Source organism: Anomalospiza imberbis, chromosome 3, assembly GCF_031753505.1.
Source record: "Anomalospiza imberbis isolate Cuckoo-Finch-1a 21T00152 chromosome 3, ASM3175350v1, whole genome shotgun sequence".
Taxonomy (NCBI): domain Eukaryota; kingdom Metazoa; phylum Chordata; class Aves; order Passeriformes; family Viduidae; genus Anomalospiza; species Anomalospiza imberbis.
In genome coordinates, this window is record NC_089683.1 from 97,281,405 (window position 1) to 97,298,955 (window position 17,551).

At 40.9% G+C, this 17,551-nt stretch overlaps 1 protein-coding gene across 4 annotated transcripts in view; it reads right to left on the reverse strand.

Moving 5' to 3' along the window:
* Positions 1–1,992: 1,992 nt before the first annotated feature.
* Positions 1,993–17,551, reverse strand: part of TP53BP2 (tumor protein p53 binding protein 2) — a 57,018-nt gene continuing 41,459 nt past the window's right edge. For 3 of the 4 annotated variants that reach the window (XM_068185906.1, XM_068185905.1, XM_068185907.1), the window contains 9 exons: positions 16,006–16,134; positions 15,464–15,603; positions 14,224–14,713; positions 13,075–13,856; positions 11,066–11,203; positions 10,330–10,463; positions 9,145–9,311; positions 5,976–6,175; positions 1,993–2,801 (listed from right to left, as the gene is read on the reverse strand). In XM_068185906.1, the coding sequence (XP_068042007.1) occupies positions 2,760–2,801; positions 5,976–6,175; positions 9,145–9,311; positions 10,330–10,463; positions 11,066–11,203; positions 13,075–13,856; positions 14,224–14,713; positions 15,464–15,603; positions 16,006–16,134 (2,222 nt within the window). In that variant the 3' untranslated portion in view covers positions 1,993–2,759. The remainder of the gene's footprint in view (positions 2,802–5,975; positions 6,176–9,144; positions 9,312–10,329; positions 10,464–11,065; positions 11,204–13,074; positions 13,857–14,223; positions 14,714–15,463; positions 15,604–16,005; positions 16,135–17,551) is intronic. The other variant, XM_068185904.1, reaches the window with a different exon arrangement.

Sequence of the window (17,551 nt, forward strand, 5' to 3'; positions counted from 1 at the left end):
TCCAACCACAGAAATGTTTAGGAAACTGGATACAGAAAAAAGTGGGACAATAGAATTGAACCTTGTTAATGTAAGTTCATTTAGCTCTAAAACATTTGTTTTCATTTTTGGTGGGGGGGAATGTAGAGTCCTGCTCCATTCTGACTGAGGATGGCTGGTTTTAAGTACTCACATTGGTGCTGGATTTATCTATCTTGTATTTATAAGAAGCCTTAGAAAGGTTACCTTTTACAAATGTACCTACATCACAACATATTCCCTAACAGACACAGTTACTTGCACCAGAAGCCACTTTAGGTAAAAGCAGTAATTTTGGCTTCTTCCCTGCTTTTTCTATCAACAGAGCAAAATGTAGGTGCAGCTGTGTAGGCAAGACTGATGGTCTTGCTCATGTCTGCTTCTTTCTGCCCCATGTGTGCCCTGTAGAAAGGACTAAGTTTGGAGAAAAGTACCCTCCTACGTGTGTTTGACTTCCTTATTACCTGAACATAACTTATTTCTGAACCTAAGAATCCCAAAACTCTGATTTAAATGAGATATAAATTTAAATCACTCAGGAAACATCCTAAAATTACTTCTGTAACAATAGGCTGACTATATGCTAGAAATACAGCTATGCTTGCTTGCTACAGGTCTTTTTACTAAATATAACCTTGTTTTCCTCTCTCTCTTGCTACACGGGCTGTGTTTTACTGTCATTTGAGCCACTGGCATCAGCCTGAGACCTCAACAAGAGCATGATCAGGTGAAGATAATCAAGCTACTTACTTGTAATATCTTGTATACTTGTAATACAAGTAATATCCAAACATGAATGTGCCTTTACTTACACAAAGCAAGCAGATTTTGCAAGCAATTGCAAGAAGAAAAGCATTCTACTTCCACAGAAGAAACTGCAACCTCATTTTTATGGGTCTGACAGTCTGTGCTTACTCATATAGCCTCTGGACAAAGGCTTTAGTTTAGTATCAATCCTCAGTGCAAGTTCTGAAAGCACTACTTTGCTAGTATCTTTGTATGTGAGGTGTTTTACAGGACATCGGGAAGAAAAGCTCATTATAGCTTGACAGTCTGGTTGTAAAAAGTGCTTTTTGAGCAACATTGTGCATATCTGAAATTAGTAGAGAGATAGTATTGCATATCTAAACACCTGTACTCAGAGATAGGGGTTCCAAGCCCCAGCACTATCCTAGTTAAATATTCTTTAAAGAATTTGAGTAGCAAGTACATCTTTGACCAAAGTGAGCATTGATGTGCCCAGAGCTGGAGGCTGCTGGTAACAAGATTCCTCCAAGAGAAAGCCCATGCTTTCAGGTGGAATCTCGAGTTCCTGTATATTATTTATCTTCCTTTGAAATACAGGAAAGCATTTAAATTAAAAAAAAAAAATAAAGTAGAAATAAAGTTTGCCAGACTTATTTCTGCTGAAAATAAGCACATTTTTTCCTTAGAGATTGATACTATATACCCCACACCCAGCCTGTTGAAAGCAGAGGCTGTGACTGTGACCCAGTTGCTGCTGCATTTAGTTTCCCCACCTGAGGAATTGTGTCCTCCTTACAAACTATATCTTCCTTAAGGGCACCTTTTCAGAAAGCAGTAGGCCTTACCTAGTAGGAAAACATTAGCCTGCAGGGTGAGGCACTTTCTAAATAGCCTTAAGGAATGATTTGCTCCTCTGTTAAATACTGTTCAGTATCAAATTATTGCCAAATGGAGAGATAGAAAGGATAGCTCTGTAGGAAAGGCTTTATTTGGAAAATACTTGTATCAAGTTGGAATTTTTTCTTAAGTATGTCCCTTAGCTTTTAAGGTTAACAATGTGTCACTAACAGATTCAGCTCAATTTTAAATGCAGAAAAACTGCCTTGAAAGGATGGGGGAGGAGTGGCTCAGTTTAATACAGAAAGTAGCTGAAAGTTAGTGTAATGTAGAACAACTGTGTCTTACTGGTAACATTTCTAATAAAAATCACTATTAAAATACCCAGAGTTAAAGCTTAAGAGGAGACAAAAGTTTAATGGTGGAGTAAACAAGTAGAGTAAAAACAAGTACATTGTCAAGGACTACAGAAAGTTTCTACACTTAGTTTTCAAAGTAAAAAATACAATAAATACATGAGGCTCTTTGTAAAAAGAGGAATCTAAAACTACATTTCTGTTACAGCACATGATATTTTGAATACATAGAATTTCTAAGATGCTACAGCTTTTTTTAAAGTTATTGCTTAATGGATTGGTCATGTGGTTGTCACTCTTCAGACGCACTTCAGGTTTTTTAGCTTCTTTTAACAAACATTCTGCTTCCAGCAATAAGCAGTTGGGTGCTGTGCACATACTTCAATTTCTCCCATCTGGAAAAAGCCTCGGAGTAAATTTGGACAAAGCCAAGTTGTCTGTTTCATGGTGATTCCTTCAATGGCAAATTCAAAAGGTCCTTGTATTTAATGCAGAAAAGAAGTGAGACTCTCTTCTGCCATGTTTGAAGACAGCTGGGTGGGTACTTGAACATAATGGCTTGATTCGACCAAAGGCAGCAGAATTTCATTTGCTTGGAAGCATTATTTCATCTTGTACAATGCCCTCATCCATTTGGTAATGCATCAATCCTTCATTTGTTTTCAAAGCACATTTTTCATAGCTTTCAAATAACATTGTCATTGAAATAAGTCTCATGACATTGGAACCAACACAAAATGGACTTTTTTTGCTGTAAGTTACCCATGATTAGTACTTCATGAATCTGGCTTCTGTACTATTTCATGCCAAGCTTCTTTGTCTAGGTTTAATCCTTGGATACAGCTGAGGGTAAAACAGAAATGAGGTTTAAAATTTTAGTACTTGAAAAGGTTACTTTTTTAAAAAGAAACAATAAAGGAACAAAAACCCCCTCTCTTTGGTGCCAGAATTCTAATGTAATCCATAGTAGCAAAAAGCATGCTTATAAAAACACCCAGGGCACTGACAAATATGAATTTAGCAATCTTAGGGAAGCTTAAAAAATACCAACCATGTCAGTACAAAAGGAAGGTATTGAACAGCACATAACCGAGTACTTTCAGCTCTACCCAGATGGATGGTCCAGGAAAAGTACGTGGCTTTGTAAGTCAAGAGACTTCAGTGTTCAGTGAACTGCAGGATTGTTCCCTGTTTTATAAATGGGACCAGAGAGGTGAAGTTTGCTTTGCTTTCTCTCACCTATCAGCTTTTATGGCAGTATAGCTTTGGGCAAGCTGGAAACATCTGTCTGCAGGACCATGGAAGTGAAGGAGCTTTGCTTTAGAGAGTGGAGGGCAGGTGTCCAGTTCCACGAGTGACCTGCCCTGCAGGAAATTGGTCCCTGCCAGCCTGTGGCCCCTGGGCCATGTGCTGCTCACACAGCCTGGCTGTGGGAAATGAATTTGTAAAGAATTCTTAAAATAGAAAGCTCGCACAGTCTTGTGCATCTGTATGCAAACACTGAGATAAGGTGTGTTGATTTTGGAACTAGATTGAACTAGAAACAAGTTTCAAAATAGGGCCTTGCAAAAAGACTAGATATTTTAGAGAATTAGAACTGTGAAAGATGCATTGTAGCAGGACTACGTGGGGAAAAACAGAGGTGGTTGGTGTTAGAAGTAATAGCAGCATTGTGTGGCAAAAGCTAATAGGTTGAAAAACATTTATAAGGTATTGTAAGTAGGAAATAGGTTGGCTTCTGTTGGAATGGTGTTGAGTTTTACATCTCTTATGTCTCACTATTCATCAAGACTGATAATGGAATAAAATCTTTTAAAACACCTCTCAGTTACCCCATCTTTGTAAAAGCTGGGAAAACCTGGTAACACACACAGGGGTGCAGGGGACAACTGACAGGACACAGCCTGGGACAGCACACAGCAGGGACAAGGTGCCTGGGAAGCTGTTGCCTTCCACTTGGAAGGGGGCTTAGGGAATAGCTGCTGTTCTGAAAAGCATGGCCACTGGCATATGAAAATAGGAGGCTACACTTCATCCAGTTAGGAAAGATGAATCCTCCATGCTCTAAATGGCAATGCACTTCTACATCACAGCCTAAAGCTCTCCTTAAAGCTGCCCCCTTCTCTCTTTAACCAGACTCTGGCTTTCTTCTTTTCTCAGTGACTAAGACAAGGCCAATGACTTCACCACAAGGTCTGTCTCAGCCTGCTGTGATTTCACCGCTCTTAGAGAGGAAGTGAGTCAGTTACAGTATTGTAGCACCTGACAGTGTTCAAAAGACTCCCTTTGACAGTCTTATCTTACTAGCTTAGGGAGCTGGGGAGTCACTAAGAAGGGTAGAGCACTGATACTGGTAATTGAATCCTTGTTTTTATTCCATACACCTGGCTGCAAAAAGATAAAGCAACTATGATAAAAATAAGAATATATTAATCTACCAAATGCTTTCCTCTTTGGTGAACATCATAGACTAGAATTCAGCTGCTATATTAAGAGGCCAGTAATTGCTTTGGAGTCTCACCACAGGATATTTCAGTGGCAGCACTAGAACAACTGAACAGACACAGGAGTGTCACAATTAATACTGTGTAGTTTTCTCCAAAGATTCTGTTTGGACTGTGTTGTGCTTACAAAGGTAAGTTTTGATCCACAGTTTAAGCTGTGCTGCCTTGTACTTTTTTTTTTTTCCTAGAAGCACAGATGTTCCTTGTGCTCTTACACACCTGTGCTCAGGCTCAAAGCACAAGCCTATGAACAAGCACTACATGCACAATTCACCACAGGGCAGGCAAAAATCAAAAAGCTGCCATTTTAACCTTACTGTTCAGGGATGATGGCTACTCTCAATTTGTAAATGCTTACTTTGGAGAGGGGGAAAAAACTGAGCAGGAGTAGTATGTTAGGCAGGATTTTACAGTACATGGTGTGTAGGCCTGACCTGGAAATGATAGAGACACGAAAACTGATTTTGCATTCGATAGAGTTGCTCTGCAAAATCCAACCAGTTTAAGAGTAAGGATTATCTGCATGAGGAAGGAGGCTCAGCCTCTTTCAAGCATCATACATCAATCAGCTAAAATTCACAGTGGTTAAGCTTGGAGAACCTCTTATCTCCAGCACCAGGGCAACTAGAATTGCAGAAAAAAGCTTAATGGAATTTTTATGTATGTGTCCATCTGCCATTGTTTTCTAGCAACTCAGCTATGAGGAGAAATACAGGGACATAATTGAAAGTATCTTATTTGTACACTTGTTTTTAATAAAAGGCAGTACAAAGGGTGATGAGAGAAGGAGAAGTCATTCACGTAAGGCCTCAGATATATGGTTAAAGGTGACTTAAAAAGCACAGGAGAAAACAAAGATCTGCCTTTGCTGAGCAATGTAATCTGTTTTCCAACACTAGAAAAAACGATAACCTAGATTTTTGCAGTGTTTATCTCCTTGGATCAAAAAGTGCCCTGCATACACAGCAAAGGACTCATGACTCACTCTTCATGCAAGTTTCAGTTCTGAAGGCCCTTTTTGCCAGTACATCGCTTTTCTGAAACAGGGAAAATTCTCAAAAAAATCACAGAATATCCTGAGTTGGAAGGGACCCCTCAAGGAATCATTGAGTCCAGCTCCTAGCCCTACACAGGACAGCCCTAAAATCACCCCATGTGCCTGAGAACATGCTCAAGAAAATCTTATTCACATGTCATGTTTGGATAAAAGGGTTTTTTTCCCTCTGAGATGGTGAGACAAGGTTGGTATCAGGGCCTGCTGTGTATAGCAGGGTGGTGATAGATGTTGTTCTTTTGGGCACCCATTAATCTGTGTTAAGTACCTTAAAGAGAGGGTGTTAACCCACTCTGCCAAGGTATTCAACTCCCTAAATAAAGATGGAGAATGTCACCTCCTTCCTCTTGACTCTTAAAGCTGCACCTCGATGCAAGAGATCCAAGGAGAATACAATGCTGTGTACACTCCACATCCTGGGGTGGGGTTTTTTAGGCTCTGGAAGCAGCCAGGACTCACCCCTAGCAGGTTTCGGGGCACGTAGCCCTCCTTGTCATTGAGCCGTGCCCACCACCACTCGATCTCCTCCTCATCCTCCCGGCGCAGGATTGTCATGCAGTCTCCTTCCTTCATGGACAGCTCGTCATCGTTCTGAGCCTCGTAATCCCACAGCCCATAAATCACTCCTTTGTTCATGATCCCCATCTTCTCCTGCACTCCTGCAACATTGCAAACACAGAGCAGCTCAACTAAGAAGAAAATATATAAATAGAAAGGACAACAGGAGGGAAGACTCCTTTATTCTTACTGGAAGACAGTCCAGGGGAAAAAACCCAAAATTCCTACCTACATGGCACCACATAGCCTACTCAGAGCTGGCCCTGGAAGAAGTGGCTTTGTGAAGTTATTTACAGCAGACAGATTCCTTCCTTAAACATGCTCAAAAAATACAAGGCAAATGGGGAGAGCAGCACTGACTGATAAAAGGTTATATTTTTGTGTCCATGCTTTCTAGACCTAAGTGATGAGCAAGAAACACTTTCAGTACTCTTAGTGCAATAGTAATCTCTTTCTCTCAGAGGGAGATAGCAATACCTGCTTGGGTTGACCCCCACTGTCATTTTGATGCTTGTGGTGTCATTTGCCACCTGGGTAATTTTATTTCAGAACTTTAAAGCAAGTTGCATCTCAGCCCTGAAGCTGAGAGATTTGCCTGCTACTCTACAGCTGCTTTTGGTTATCTCAGCAGTTCGTCATTTCTAACACTACTTTTTTTTTTTTTTCTTGTTTTAAACACTGCCTTGAGAAACACAACTCTGTTCAATTATTTCCAGACCAAGATGTTTTGGAGTACACACATGTGGCCTGCAGGGTTATTCAGAACTTGCTCACTTTGCAGCTGTAGCCAGAGATGATAATCTTCTTTCTGTACCCATTTCCTCAGCCTCTAAGCACAAAACTGGAAAAGGTATCTCAGTTTGTACAACAGTTGATTTTCTCTCAGGTAATTATTTTAAAATACTGAATTCTACTGTGATTTTTTTTTGGTTGGTTTTGGTATTTTCAGGAGGAGAAAGTACACTGCACACTGTATCACAAAACTTGTCCTTTTTCATCACGTGCCTATGACCACCTACATCTGCTAAAGGAAACATTTGCTCAAATCAAGTTCTTCTCTTCTGCACACCAGCTCAGCACATAACATTAATTTACTTCCAGTGCATGTTAAACTCTGCTCAGAGAAACTCTTCCCTTGCTTTGCATTTGGTATAATGAGAGGTTTGGCCAAAGCTATGCTCTGCATCCAGATGGAAGGGAAGACTGAGCATCAAAGTAGATAAAGAAGATTTCACACAATGCATGTGGTGTCCTAAAGTGGTGTTTGTAGTCACACCAGGGTAGTGGGACAAACAGAGTCAGCTCAGGCATTACATTTAAGAAAGTGAAAATTTCCATACTTAGGCAGCATCAGACCTGTCATTTAATCAATGCTAAAGGATGACTGGTTTTATTTAAACCTACCTGTACCTCTTACTTGATATTGGACATCATTTGCAACAAAAAAGAATTACACCAGGGTTTATTAGCTTAATAATGAGTTTAGAGGGCCAGGTTTTAGTGCAGTTCTGGAAACAGATACACATTCCCAAACTTCTTTTACAGAAGCAGTTTTAGGCAGGGAATAATTTCTTACAGTAACTACAGGCAAGCAGAACCAGTCTTAGCAATAGGACTAATTTCTGATGGAACAATAAGGAACTTTGGTAGCTGAACAGCCAATACCATCAAGACATAGTTTCAGTGGTTTCAATCTGGAAAAACTGGTAATAGGTCAAAGCCTTACAGTCCTTTCAGGACCCATCAAAAAGTGCCTCATAACACAAGAAGAACCCAAACTCAACAAAAAAACAGAGTATCAAGTGAAATCACCAGATGGCAGGCCATGAAAAACCCCACACACAAAAATAATGGATTTCTTCACACTGTATATAATGAGACCACGGACCTCCTTTCCACAGGATCTCATGGGCAGTTTACCTGAATTTAAGAATTAGACAAATTCCTGAAAGAAATCCTTCAAGAGCTGTTCAACGCAAATATAACATCTCTTAATTCATATCTGAGTTAAAACCAGTTTAAAATATTAGACAAGTATAATTTTTTCATCTAATCCTGCAATCTTCCTTGGGTATTTGGTGTTGATGACCTCCCTCTGAGTCTAGATACAAAACCAAATTGAATTTTGCTTAGTCTACAAATTTTGATGCCAGTTAAAAAGGCTTCCTCCCTTTACAGGGAAAACTATATTTGGCACCAAAGACACAGTTTTCAAGCTTAGTGAGGACAGCTGGACAGACTGTTTTGAAATCTCCTGGCTTAAGGAGCAGCTTAGAGAAATTCAGCTCTCGCCTGTGCCACAAAAACAGAAAGGCAGTTTTACAGCTTTTTCTGCTGTGTTACACTGCTGTTACTCTAACCTCTTGCAGAGAGATGACACGCCAGCTGGTGTGTGCCTAGGGGACATGAGCTACATACAAGACAGAGAAAAGTAATTTAAAACCTCATTACATACAAAACATACAGTAAAGTAGTGTAAAATCTCACTGACTAATACTCATCATACCCTAGGGGGAATTAGTTTTCTCCATTCAAAGATAGTATCTCTGCAGCCTTACTATTTGAATAAAATCTAAAACTTAATATAGGATTTCTTTTTAAATGCAAGTGAAAAAGAAAGTGAGGAAGGTAAAGCCAAATTCAGTGCTTACTAACATCCATCGAGGCAGGAACTTGGCAATACCTTTTCTTGTTCTAAGGTGCACATTAGGAAATACTCATTTGAAGACACCAGGTAACAGCTATGAACTGCCTACTGACATATCCATACCACTTTGTTTTCATGTAAAAGAAGTTCTTATGTGGCAAGATTCACCTAACTGGTGTATCTGTCAATGCACATGCTTCAGTCAAAGCTTTTAATATAAAGAATCAGATCTCCTCCACAGGGAGAGTATTACAAAGTTAATCTCCATGGAACTCATTCTGTGACAGGAAGCTGCTGAAAATAGCTCTTTCCAAGAGGAACCTGTGGCACAGGTACCTAACCTGAGTGTGCAACTCACCCCTCCTCATGACAAATGAGGCAGGGGAGCCCCTGGCGTGCTCCAGGACTCGGGATGGCACTCACCATACAGGAACTGGGAGCACTGCGTGTAGCCTTCCTCCATCTCCTCGCACTTGTCTGCAGCCGTCTGCATGTCGCTGTAGGTCATGGCAAAGACCGCAGCCCCCGACTCCACCAGGAACTTGCACACCTGCACGTTATTGCAGGATGCTGCACAGTGCAGAGGGGTCCTGCAAGGCAAGCACAGAAGGATGGCACTTCACTCCCACTGCTCACAGAGCCCTGGGAGCAAACAGTGTCCATGCCTGCAGGACCTGAGCAGTCAGCCCTGCCCTGCTGAGCGCTGCCCATCACAGCACCTCACCCAGCATGTCAAGAGCAATTGCTTTTCACAGGTAACAGGAGCTACTGAGAGCTACTTGAGCCCTAAAGCTAAGTTTCCATACAGATCTCCAGTTATTCTACCTTTCTGTAATCTATTAACATTTTAGGAGCATTCATTAAGGCACTAAAAATTCAACAATTAATCATATTGAAAACCTACTCAGAAATTTTCCTGACATCATGCCTTTTACAATCTAGATAATTACTTCAAGATTAGACTTCATTACAAGCACACATAATTGTGATAACCTCTCAGGTTGAGGGAGCACAAGCATCTTTATTCAGTTTTAGGCCTCAAGCACTTCTGTTATAGGCAGAAATAACAGTAAAATCACTACCCTCTGCACCAGCCTTCCATAAATAATCTCCTAGTTATTTGTAAAAAGGATTTGTAACATATTATCAGCTGCAATCCTTGTTTGAAGGTTATGGTTTTCCACTTTATTTTGGTTTCAAGTTGGCTGATTATTGGACAAAGAACTGGGGAGAGTTTGCAGGGCTAGATACTGCCCAGAGCACAGGTAAGTTATAGGTTATCTTACAGAGGATATTGGGAATTTCAGCATAAGGCGCATTGTAAGCTGTCTTCAATATCTCAAAGCAACAGAGCAATTTCCTGACAACTGTGTCCACCCCTACAATGTTTTTTTCATACAGGGAATATTGCTTAATTTCCCTATTTTCCCATCTGCACAGTCCCATATGATGTCCCACAGAGAACTGCTGTTGCTCTGCTTTGGGAAGAAAACTCATTGCCAGCTCCACAGGAGAAAAGCAAGAGACATTCTGAGGGACCTGCAGCAGCTCCCAAGTCCTGACTCTTGTGGAGAACATCCATAAGGAGCCACTTAATGAAACCCTTACCATCCATCGCTGTCTGCAGCGTTCACGTTCACCCCAAACTGCACCAGGAACTTCACGATTTCCGTGTGCCCGGCACACACAGCATTGTGCAGAGCAGTAATTCCTTCATCATTGGGCATGCTAGGATCTTCCACCTGGCCAGCCAAAAAGGAACAATCACATTCAGGTGAAACTCTCTGGAATAAACACCTCTTCTCATACAAATATCCGTTTTACTATTCTGAAATATGAATTTGTGCCGTATTTCTAGGAAGGACATGAGCAAGAAGGCTACAACCACTACCAATTTTGCACCAAGACTCATATTCAAGCTTGCAGTCTCCCTTTAACAGGGTGGTTCAGAGAAACAGGATCTTGATAACTTACTAAAAGTACTTTCAGTAAATTTCTGATATATGTTTATTTAACTGTGAGCAAAGTTCACATGGATTTTACCTACCAAATAATCTGATAACATGAGAGACAGGAAATCAAACACTACATAAAAAATGATAAAAAGGTGTCCTGCAAATTTATTGTCTTGAAGCTAAAAAATCTACTGTGGATTTAATATACTTAAAATCAGCCTCCAAATATGATCACTTAGAACCTGTGATACTTGTGGTGTCATTTGCCACCGGCAGGAGATTTAATCTCCTTGAGAACAGACCTAGGTTCTGCACTAGTCCAGAAAAGCTATGGCTTCCCATTTTCAACCAGGATTGGAATTCCTTGTCTTACAAATTAGCATTTGTACCTCATAAATTATTCTCTGCACAAGGTCAAACTCCCCCTCCAAAGATGAATCCAGAAGCAATGCCAAGGGATTGAATTTCACTCTCATTCCATGGCCAATCCTTTCGGAGCCGGTCTTACGCAAGTTTGTCCTCTTCCCCTGTGAAAAGGTAACACAAGTTACAGGCACTTTTTTCCTGGAAAGATGATGAATGCAAAACTGCTTATTTGAGAACGGCAGCAGAAATTATCAACTAGAAAAGCGTTTAATAGGATATTATAGTGTTTTTTACCAATCCCCAACCACATTATGAATATATCAGGTTAAGCACGTTATGAAAGATCTCTGCCTTTATCTCAGGACATGGTCATTATTCAACTCTCATGCAGAAGTCACCTTGATCAAACATCAACAAAGTAGTGAAACTACCAAAGATCAGGAAAAGATGCAATTTTTTCTTGTTGTTTGGACAATTTTACCATTAACTCTCATAGCTGTTAGACAAACCAAGCAGCACCCTCCACAGAGTACACTACTTTAAATGCTTATCTAAAGTTCCTAACATTTTTGTCAGTATACCAGAGGTTAGCAGGAGCAAACAGTGATGGAAAATGGTTTTGGGAAAATACAGAACCAAGTGCAGAATTGCTTTATATGCTCCCACTGATACTGGAAACCAAGTATTTCTATAGCTGAGTTTGTACCCATTCCTTTAGGGAACACACTCGCATTAGCTCAACGCTCGCCCAGCTGCCTGGGCAGCAGCAATAACACTATTCATGAGGGTATGTAAATTTCTGACAGATGTCCAGGCAAAGATGACTACAACTGACTCATATTCTGCAAGAGCAGGCATGTGGAGATGGGATATTTAAGTAGAGATTCCCGTGAAATTCTCTTCTGCCTGTAGATTTGTATGTAATATCGAAAGTAGAGGCTTTTCCAAGAGTGAGCCTGGCAGAACAACCCACGGATTTAAATATGAAATCAAGAAGTTGGGCTGGTTTCTTCTCATCATTGCAGAATTACTACAAAACCAAGCAGAAGTGAGTTCTCACAATCCAGGAAATCCTACCACTCAAGTTTCCTTGTAAAAGGGAGCAAGAACAAAATCTTTAAAGCATGAACACGTGAAATGTCTACTCCATGCACAAATTACAAGGTTAAAAGCACATTTAAACGTTTTAACTCCTCTGCACCGAAACGATAGAGGAAAAAAACACTTTCATGTATTATGAAAACTGTTCTCAAAACTCACTTTTATAGGTTTTTAAAGAAAGTCTCTGAGAAACCAAAAACATTAAGCATTTTTGTTCTGCAACAGTGAGATAAAATCATACCTCACACAGATACAAACTTGCAAAATAGAATAGTAAAAATGCTGCCTCCTCCCAGTCTCAAGAGACTCCATTTTGATGCAACTTGAGAGGAGACTGACGGTAAATCAGATTTCAAAGTAATTCAGGAAACTTTCAGTAGAAGAAGTACAAACAACTGATATCTACAGATGAGTTTTTAGATAGAAACTAAAAAAGTCTGTTCCTACATAATTTTCAAGAAAGGCACTTTCAGATAAACAAATGCAATTCAGGATTAAGAAAATTAGTCCCCAGCTCATGCTAGCAACAGTGGGAAATGATTGTGAAATCTGTATCTGTACCTCAAGGGGAAAAAAAAATCAACTTTAATTTTTCTTAAAAAGGAAGTAAAATCTGGGTGTAGGCAGACTTCTAGAAGGAAGGATTCTTTACAGCTCTGTAGAGTTTTACTATTTGTGTATTCCATTTGAAACTTTCCATTATGTCATTAATTCTAGGGACAAGAGAGACTTTTCATTACTGTCATGCAGTCTGGAGATAAGAGCATCACACAAATAGAACAGATACCAACAGAGACTGTGTTGAGACTGTTGTAGACTGTGCGACTGTTCTCCCACATCTGCCTGAGCTCTACAACACAATGCACAGGGTTTATGGCAGCACTTGAGAGGATTTATTGACAGGGCACCCCACTTGTAAGCTAATACTTACAGGAGGCAAGGAAAACTGTCCAGTAACTTCAGGAGGCCTCATATTGAATGAGTCCTCTCCCAAACTCTCTGGTTCCCCTGATGGATAGGGAGGTGGTGGGTATGGAGGATATTCTTCCATGTACACCTCCAGCGGCAGCGGAGCTTCTAGGTTTGGCTCTTCTGGTTTGGGCTGCGTGAGTTCATCACTGTCTGACACAGCTTCAGGTACAGGGTCCAAAGGTACAGGGGGAAGAGCAGCTTCACTCTGCTCTGCTGCTATGCTTTCTGTCTCCTCAGCAATAGCTGCTTCTGGCATGGAAGCCGCCGTTTCTTTTTCTGACTCTGTGCTTAGATAAGGATTTGGGATTTCCACTGGGCTTTCAGGACTGGCAGCTGATGCTGTCTGTTTGGAGGGATGCGAGGGAGCTGAGATAGTCTCCATTGCAGCCAGAGTGGTCCTCTGATACAGCAGCTTCTGAATGTTGGGGCCGTTAGGTCCCTCTGGCTCAGTAATAGAGCTGCGTTTCTTCAGCGGTCTGGGCGCATTGGACAGCTTCTTCCGCAGCGCCTCCAGGTCAGCGTCGCTCTGGTTGCGGTAGGGGTTGGACAGGAAAGGCAGCAGCTTGGTGGGGCTCAGGGGACGGGGTATCCGCTCTGGTTCGTGGTTCTCATGAGCAGAGGCTGCTGTTTCCATCTCAGGCTCTGGACTGCCTGGCTTGCCCTGGAGGTTGGAGTAGATGTTCTCAGTCTGCGGCAGCTGATTCTGTACCCCGGCTCCTGCCATCACGGGCTTGCCGTACACTGTGGAGCAGTTCAGAGAGGGGTCGGGGGGAAACAAGTTTGAGTATTTGATCAACAAGTGAACAACAACAAAAAGGTGAACCAGGTTATGTATTCTTTGTGTAGGGGAAAGAAGCAGAGTACAAAAAACCGAACAGAACTAATCTGGTAACCAGATATACCATTAGTTATCTTGCAAACCCAAGACACACATTCTGCACTTCTTGCTAACACTCTTATGCAGCATGGAAGGTCCACCTAGGATTCTTACAGCTGCCCTCACCCACTTAACTCCCCTAAAGAACAGCTTCATACCCACAGACCAGGTGGAAAGAACATTTATCTGAGGTTTATCAGACAGAAGAGAGGGAGAGGGCCACACGCTTACCACTTGGGAAGTGTGGTCCTCTGGTCTGTGCCCTCGTCAAAGCACTCTGAACTGCCTGCTGGAAGTTCTTCCCAGGAGTCTGCTGCTGGGTGTACATGCTGTAAATGGAACTTGCAGCCACAGTCTGAGGCTTCCGAAATGGTGGCAGTGAAGTCTCTTTGGATGGCTGAGGAGTAAAAGGTCTCACAGCTGCTGCTGGGGGACTTTCCTGTTTGGAGGAAGGAAGAATTTGATCCTGGCTAGAGGAAGAACCTGCAGGAGGTACAGAAATTCTTTGCTGTATCTGCTGAGAAGGATGAGAAGGCTGCTGTGCCACTGGTTTTTGCTTGTTCCCCGCAGCTGTGATAGCCAAAGGCAGCTTCTGCAGGTTTCCATCCAGCTTTGTATCAGCAGGTTGCAGGTGACTGGCTTGACCAAAGTAAGGCAAGTTTATCTGTTTTGGTTTAGTGGGGACAGGTGGTGGCACCTTGGTTACATTTTTATTGGTTGTCTGAAAGACAAAAAAATTCATTAAGATAGAACAGTAAAACATGATTTAGGAGTTCTGCTATGAAGGACCAAAGAGCCTCAAAGTATGACACAGTATCTTATGTCTACTACTTCTGTAATAAGGTTTACATCATCACTGGAAATAAGAAGAAACTGCTTGAAACATTTTGTCATCACTTATGTTTTTCAATACTTTCAGCCTATTCTCTTTAATTCTTTCTGTAACAGCTATGTTTAAAACAGGAGCAATGGCAGGGCAAAATAATTTCTTTAGAGATATCAGACCCTCAGTTGGCAAGAGGCTGCCCTCTAACAAAGCAACTCTCATCCCAAGAGTTGTAAGAGTTGTAAGCTAGTGCACCCCTACCTGTGCCCTCATGCCAAAATTTAGGTGGGAAGTTTTACTGCTATCAAACATCTGAACAACAGTGTTGCATTAAAGAGTGAAACAAGTATGAAGATGACTTTGAAAAAAAAAAAACAAACAAACATGCAAATGCCACTTTGTGTCTTTTGGGGGAAAAATACACACTCGTACAAATAATACAGCCACAGATTCCCACCACAGTGACTGTAGAGAATGATTTGGAGTAACCAATTGACATTAAAAGCCTAAGAGACTTTTTCTCTCAGAAGCAGTCTTTTTAAAAAGCTGGCCCCAGAACTTTTCAGAGCTTTCTTCCAGCCACATTAGAAGAGCTGTGGGTAAGCCCTGGCAGATGGGAAGCAGCAGCCTGGGCTCCCTGCATACCTGTGCTTCCCGCAGGAGATCCTCGCTGCTCTGGTTCTTCCTCAGCGTGCCCAGCCCAGCAGACTGGTCCACGGAGTCAAACATGGAGAACGGACGCACCTTCTTCTCTCTATCTCGTAAGAAAGTTTCTCCTTCAGCTGTTGTTGAAGAGAGAGGAGAAAACTTTCAAAAGGGATGGCACAATTGTAGGGGTGAGAGTCCTGCTGCATGCAATATTTACCACAGTGTATGCAGGGGATGCTTTTTGCATCCATCCTATCTCTGCGCTAATGGCCCCTGCGCCTGTCAAATGCTGAATTATGCAAATTCAATAGGGGCATGTAAGAAGGAACTAGGATCTTCTTCACCACCTGATGCAAGTTGTGGGTTTGGTTTCTTTCTTAAAAACCCTGCAACACCATAGCACAGCAATGGCAATGTTATTTGATTTTTTTTTTGTGCTTTGAAATTAATTCTCAATTATTTACTGAAGCATTTAGAAGAGAGGTATCATCAGCTAGATTCTCCAAATTTTAAGATTAGCCAAGCACACGAGAACATACCTTGTCCTTCACTTGTCACAATTCCCTTTCCTGAAGTCAAGGCTGATCCTTGATTAATATGATTGTCTGTATTTGAACTACTCCAGTCAGGGGCAGATGGGGAAGGTTTTGCATTGGGGATCACAGAACCTAGGAGAGAATAAGTGGAACAGATTAAGCTAGAATGGTAGTTTTTATTGACTTATCACAAATATTTCTTTTTTCTGTAAGAGCCAGGTCTAGCCAATGTAAAAGTATCACATAGAGGTTAACTGCTATAAAACCTACCATTAGAGATTTTCATTTGTTTGTTTTAAAAAGAGAATGCAAATGAAGTTCAGAACAACTACCAAAAGTAGCAGCAAAACTCTTTGTCACAGCACAAATCTGCACTTAAAGCATTTAAAAAAGAAACTTCTCTAGATTGGCTTCTTTCCAGTTAGTAGGAAACTTCCCTTGAGTATCTGTGCGAAATTAAAAGTGATACAATGTTAAGTATAAAAAAGATACATTGTGCAAAGAAAAACATGATGCTTTAAAGCATAGACAGACTCTGCCAAAACAGGAGAAAATTCATCTGTGCGTTTAATGTGCACACAGGGTCTGCATTAAAGATCTATGACCTTTACATTCACTGGAGTAGACATCCAGATCTGAAAAAAACACTAAGAAAATGCTTGCAATTGCCTATTAAGAATATCACCAAATTCTCTCTACTAAATTCTAAATAACCTAAGTAATGTTAAATTCAAACAGTAATAATAAGCATCAGCAGCAAATTTTGTTTGGACAAAGTACCAAAAACTCTCTCTAGGAAAGCAGTCCTTTTGTACAAATGCTAAAAAATAAGAAGTGATATTTTAGTTCAAATATCTAACCACCACACATTCCTCTAGCAAAAATTCAAAGTTTGTGTGGTCTAGAGCTTAAATTCCACTCCAGCAGTTTTAGGATCAGCAAACCAAATAAAAAGAAACAATCCTCCATTCTCCAATACAGCAAGTGACACTTGGAACTGCTTTTGTGCAATGGTTACTTCAGTATCTGCCAGAACTGGAGATGGAGGGAGGGAGATAAAAAATAAACAGAATTATTCTACAAGCCCAGTCTCCATTTCTTGCTTTTGGGAAGATCAGTGTTTCTCTTCTCTCCCAGCTGAAAAGAGAGTCTTCTCCCAGGACAGCACAGAAGAGATATTTACAACTCTCTAAAAGTTTCTTTAGACTTCTCTTACTGAATTGAACTGCCTCTCATAGGAGAAAGCCACAGAGAGAAACCAACAAAACTCCATTAACTCTCCAAGTAGGAGAGGCCAAACCTCACTCTTCAGCAACTCAGTAACTTCACTGCTATTTCTGTGCTACAAACAGCCACCTCCTTTGTAAAATCTGTTACATTGGTTAATCCTTTACATGTGTCATTTCCAAAATGCACCATCAGAAAATTTGGCATTGCCAGTTTTTAAATCCAGGCTACCAGGTATGTACTAAAATAGCCTCTAGAAACTCAAACACACTGTTGGATAGTTCTTAGGGGAACTTTAAAATAAATAATTACTTTATAGAAA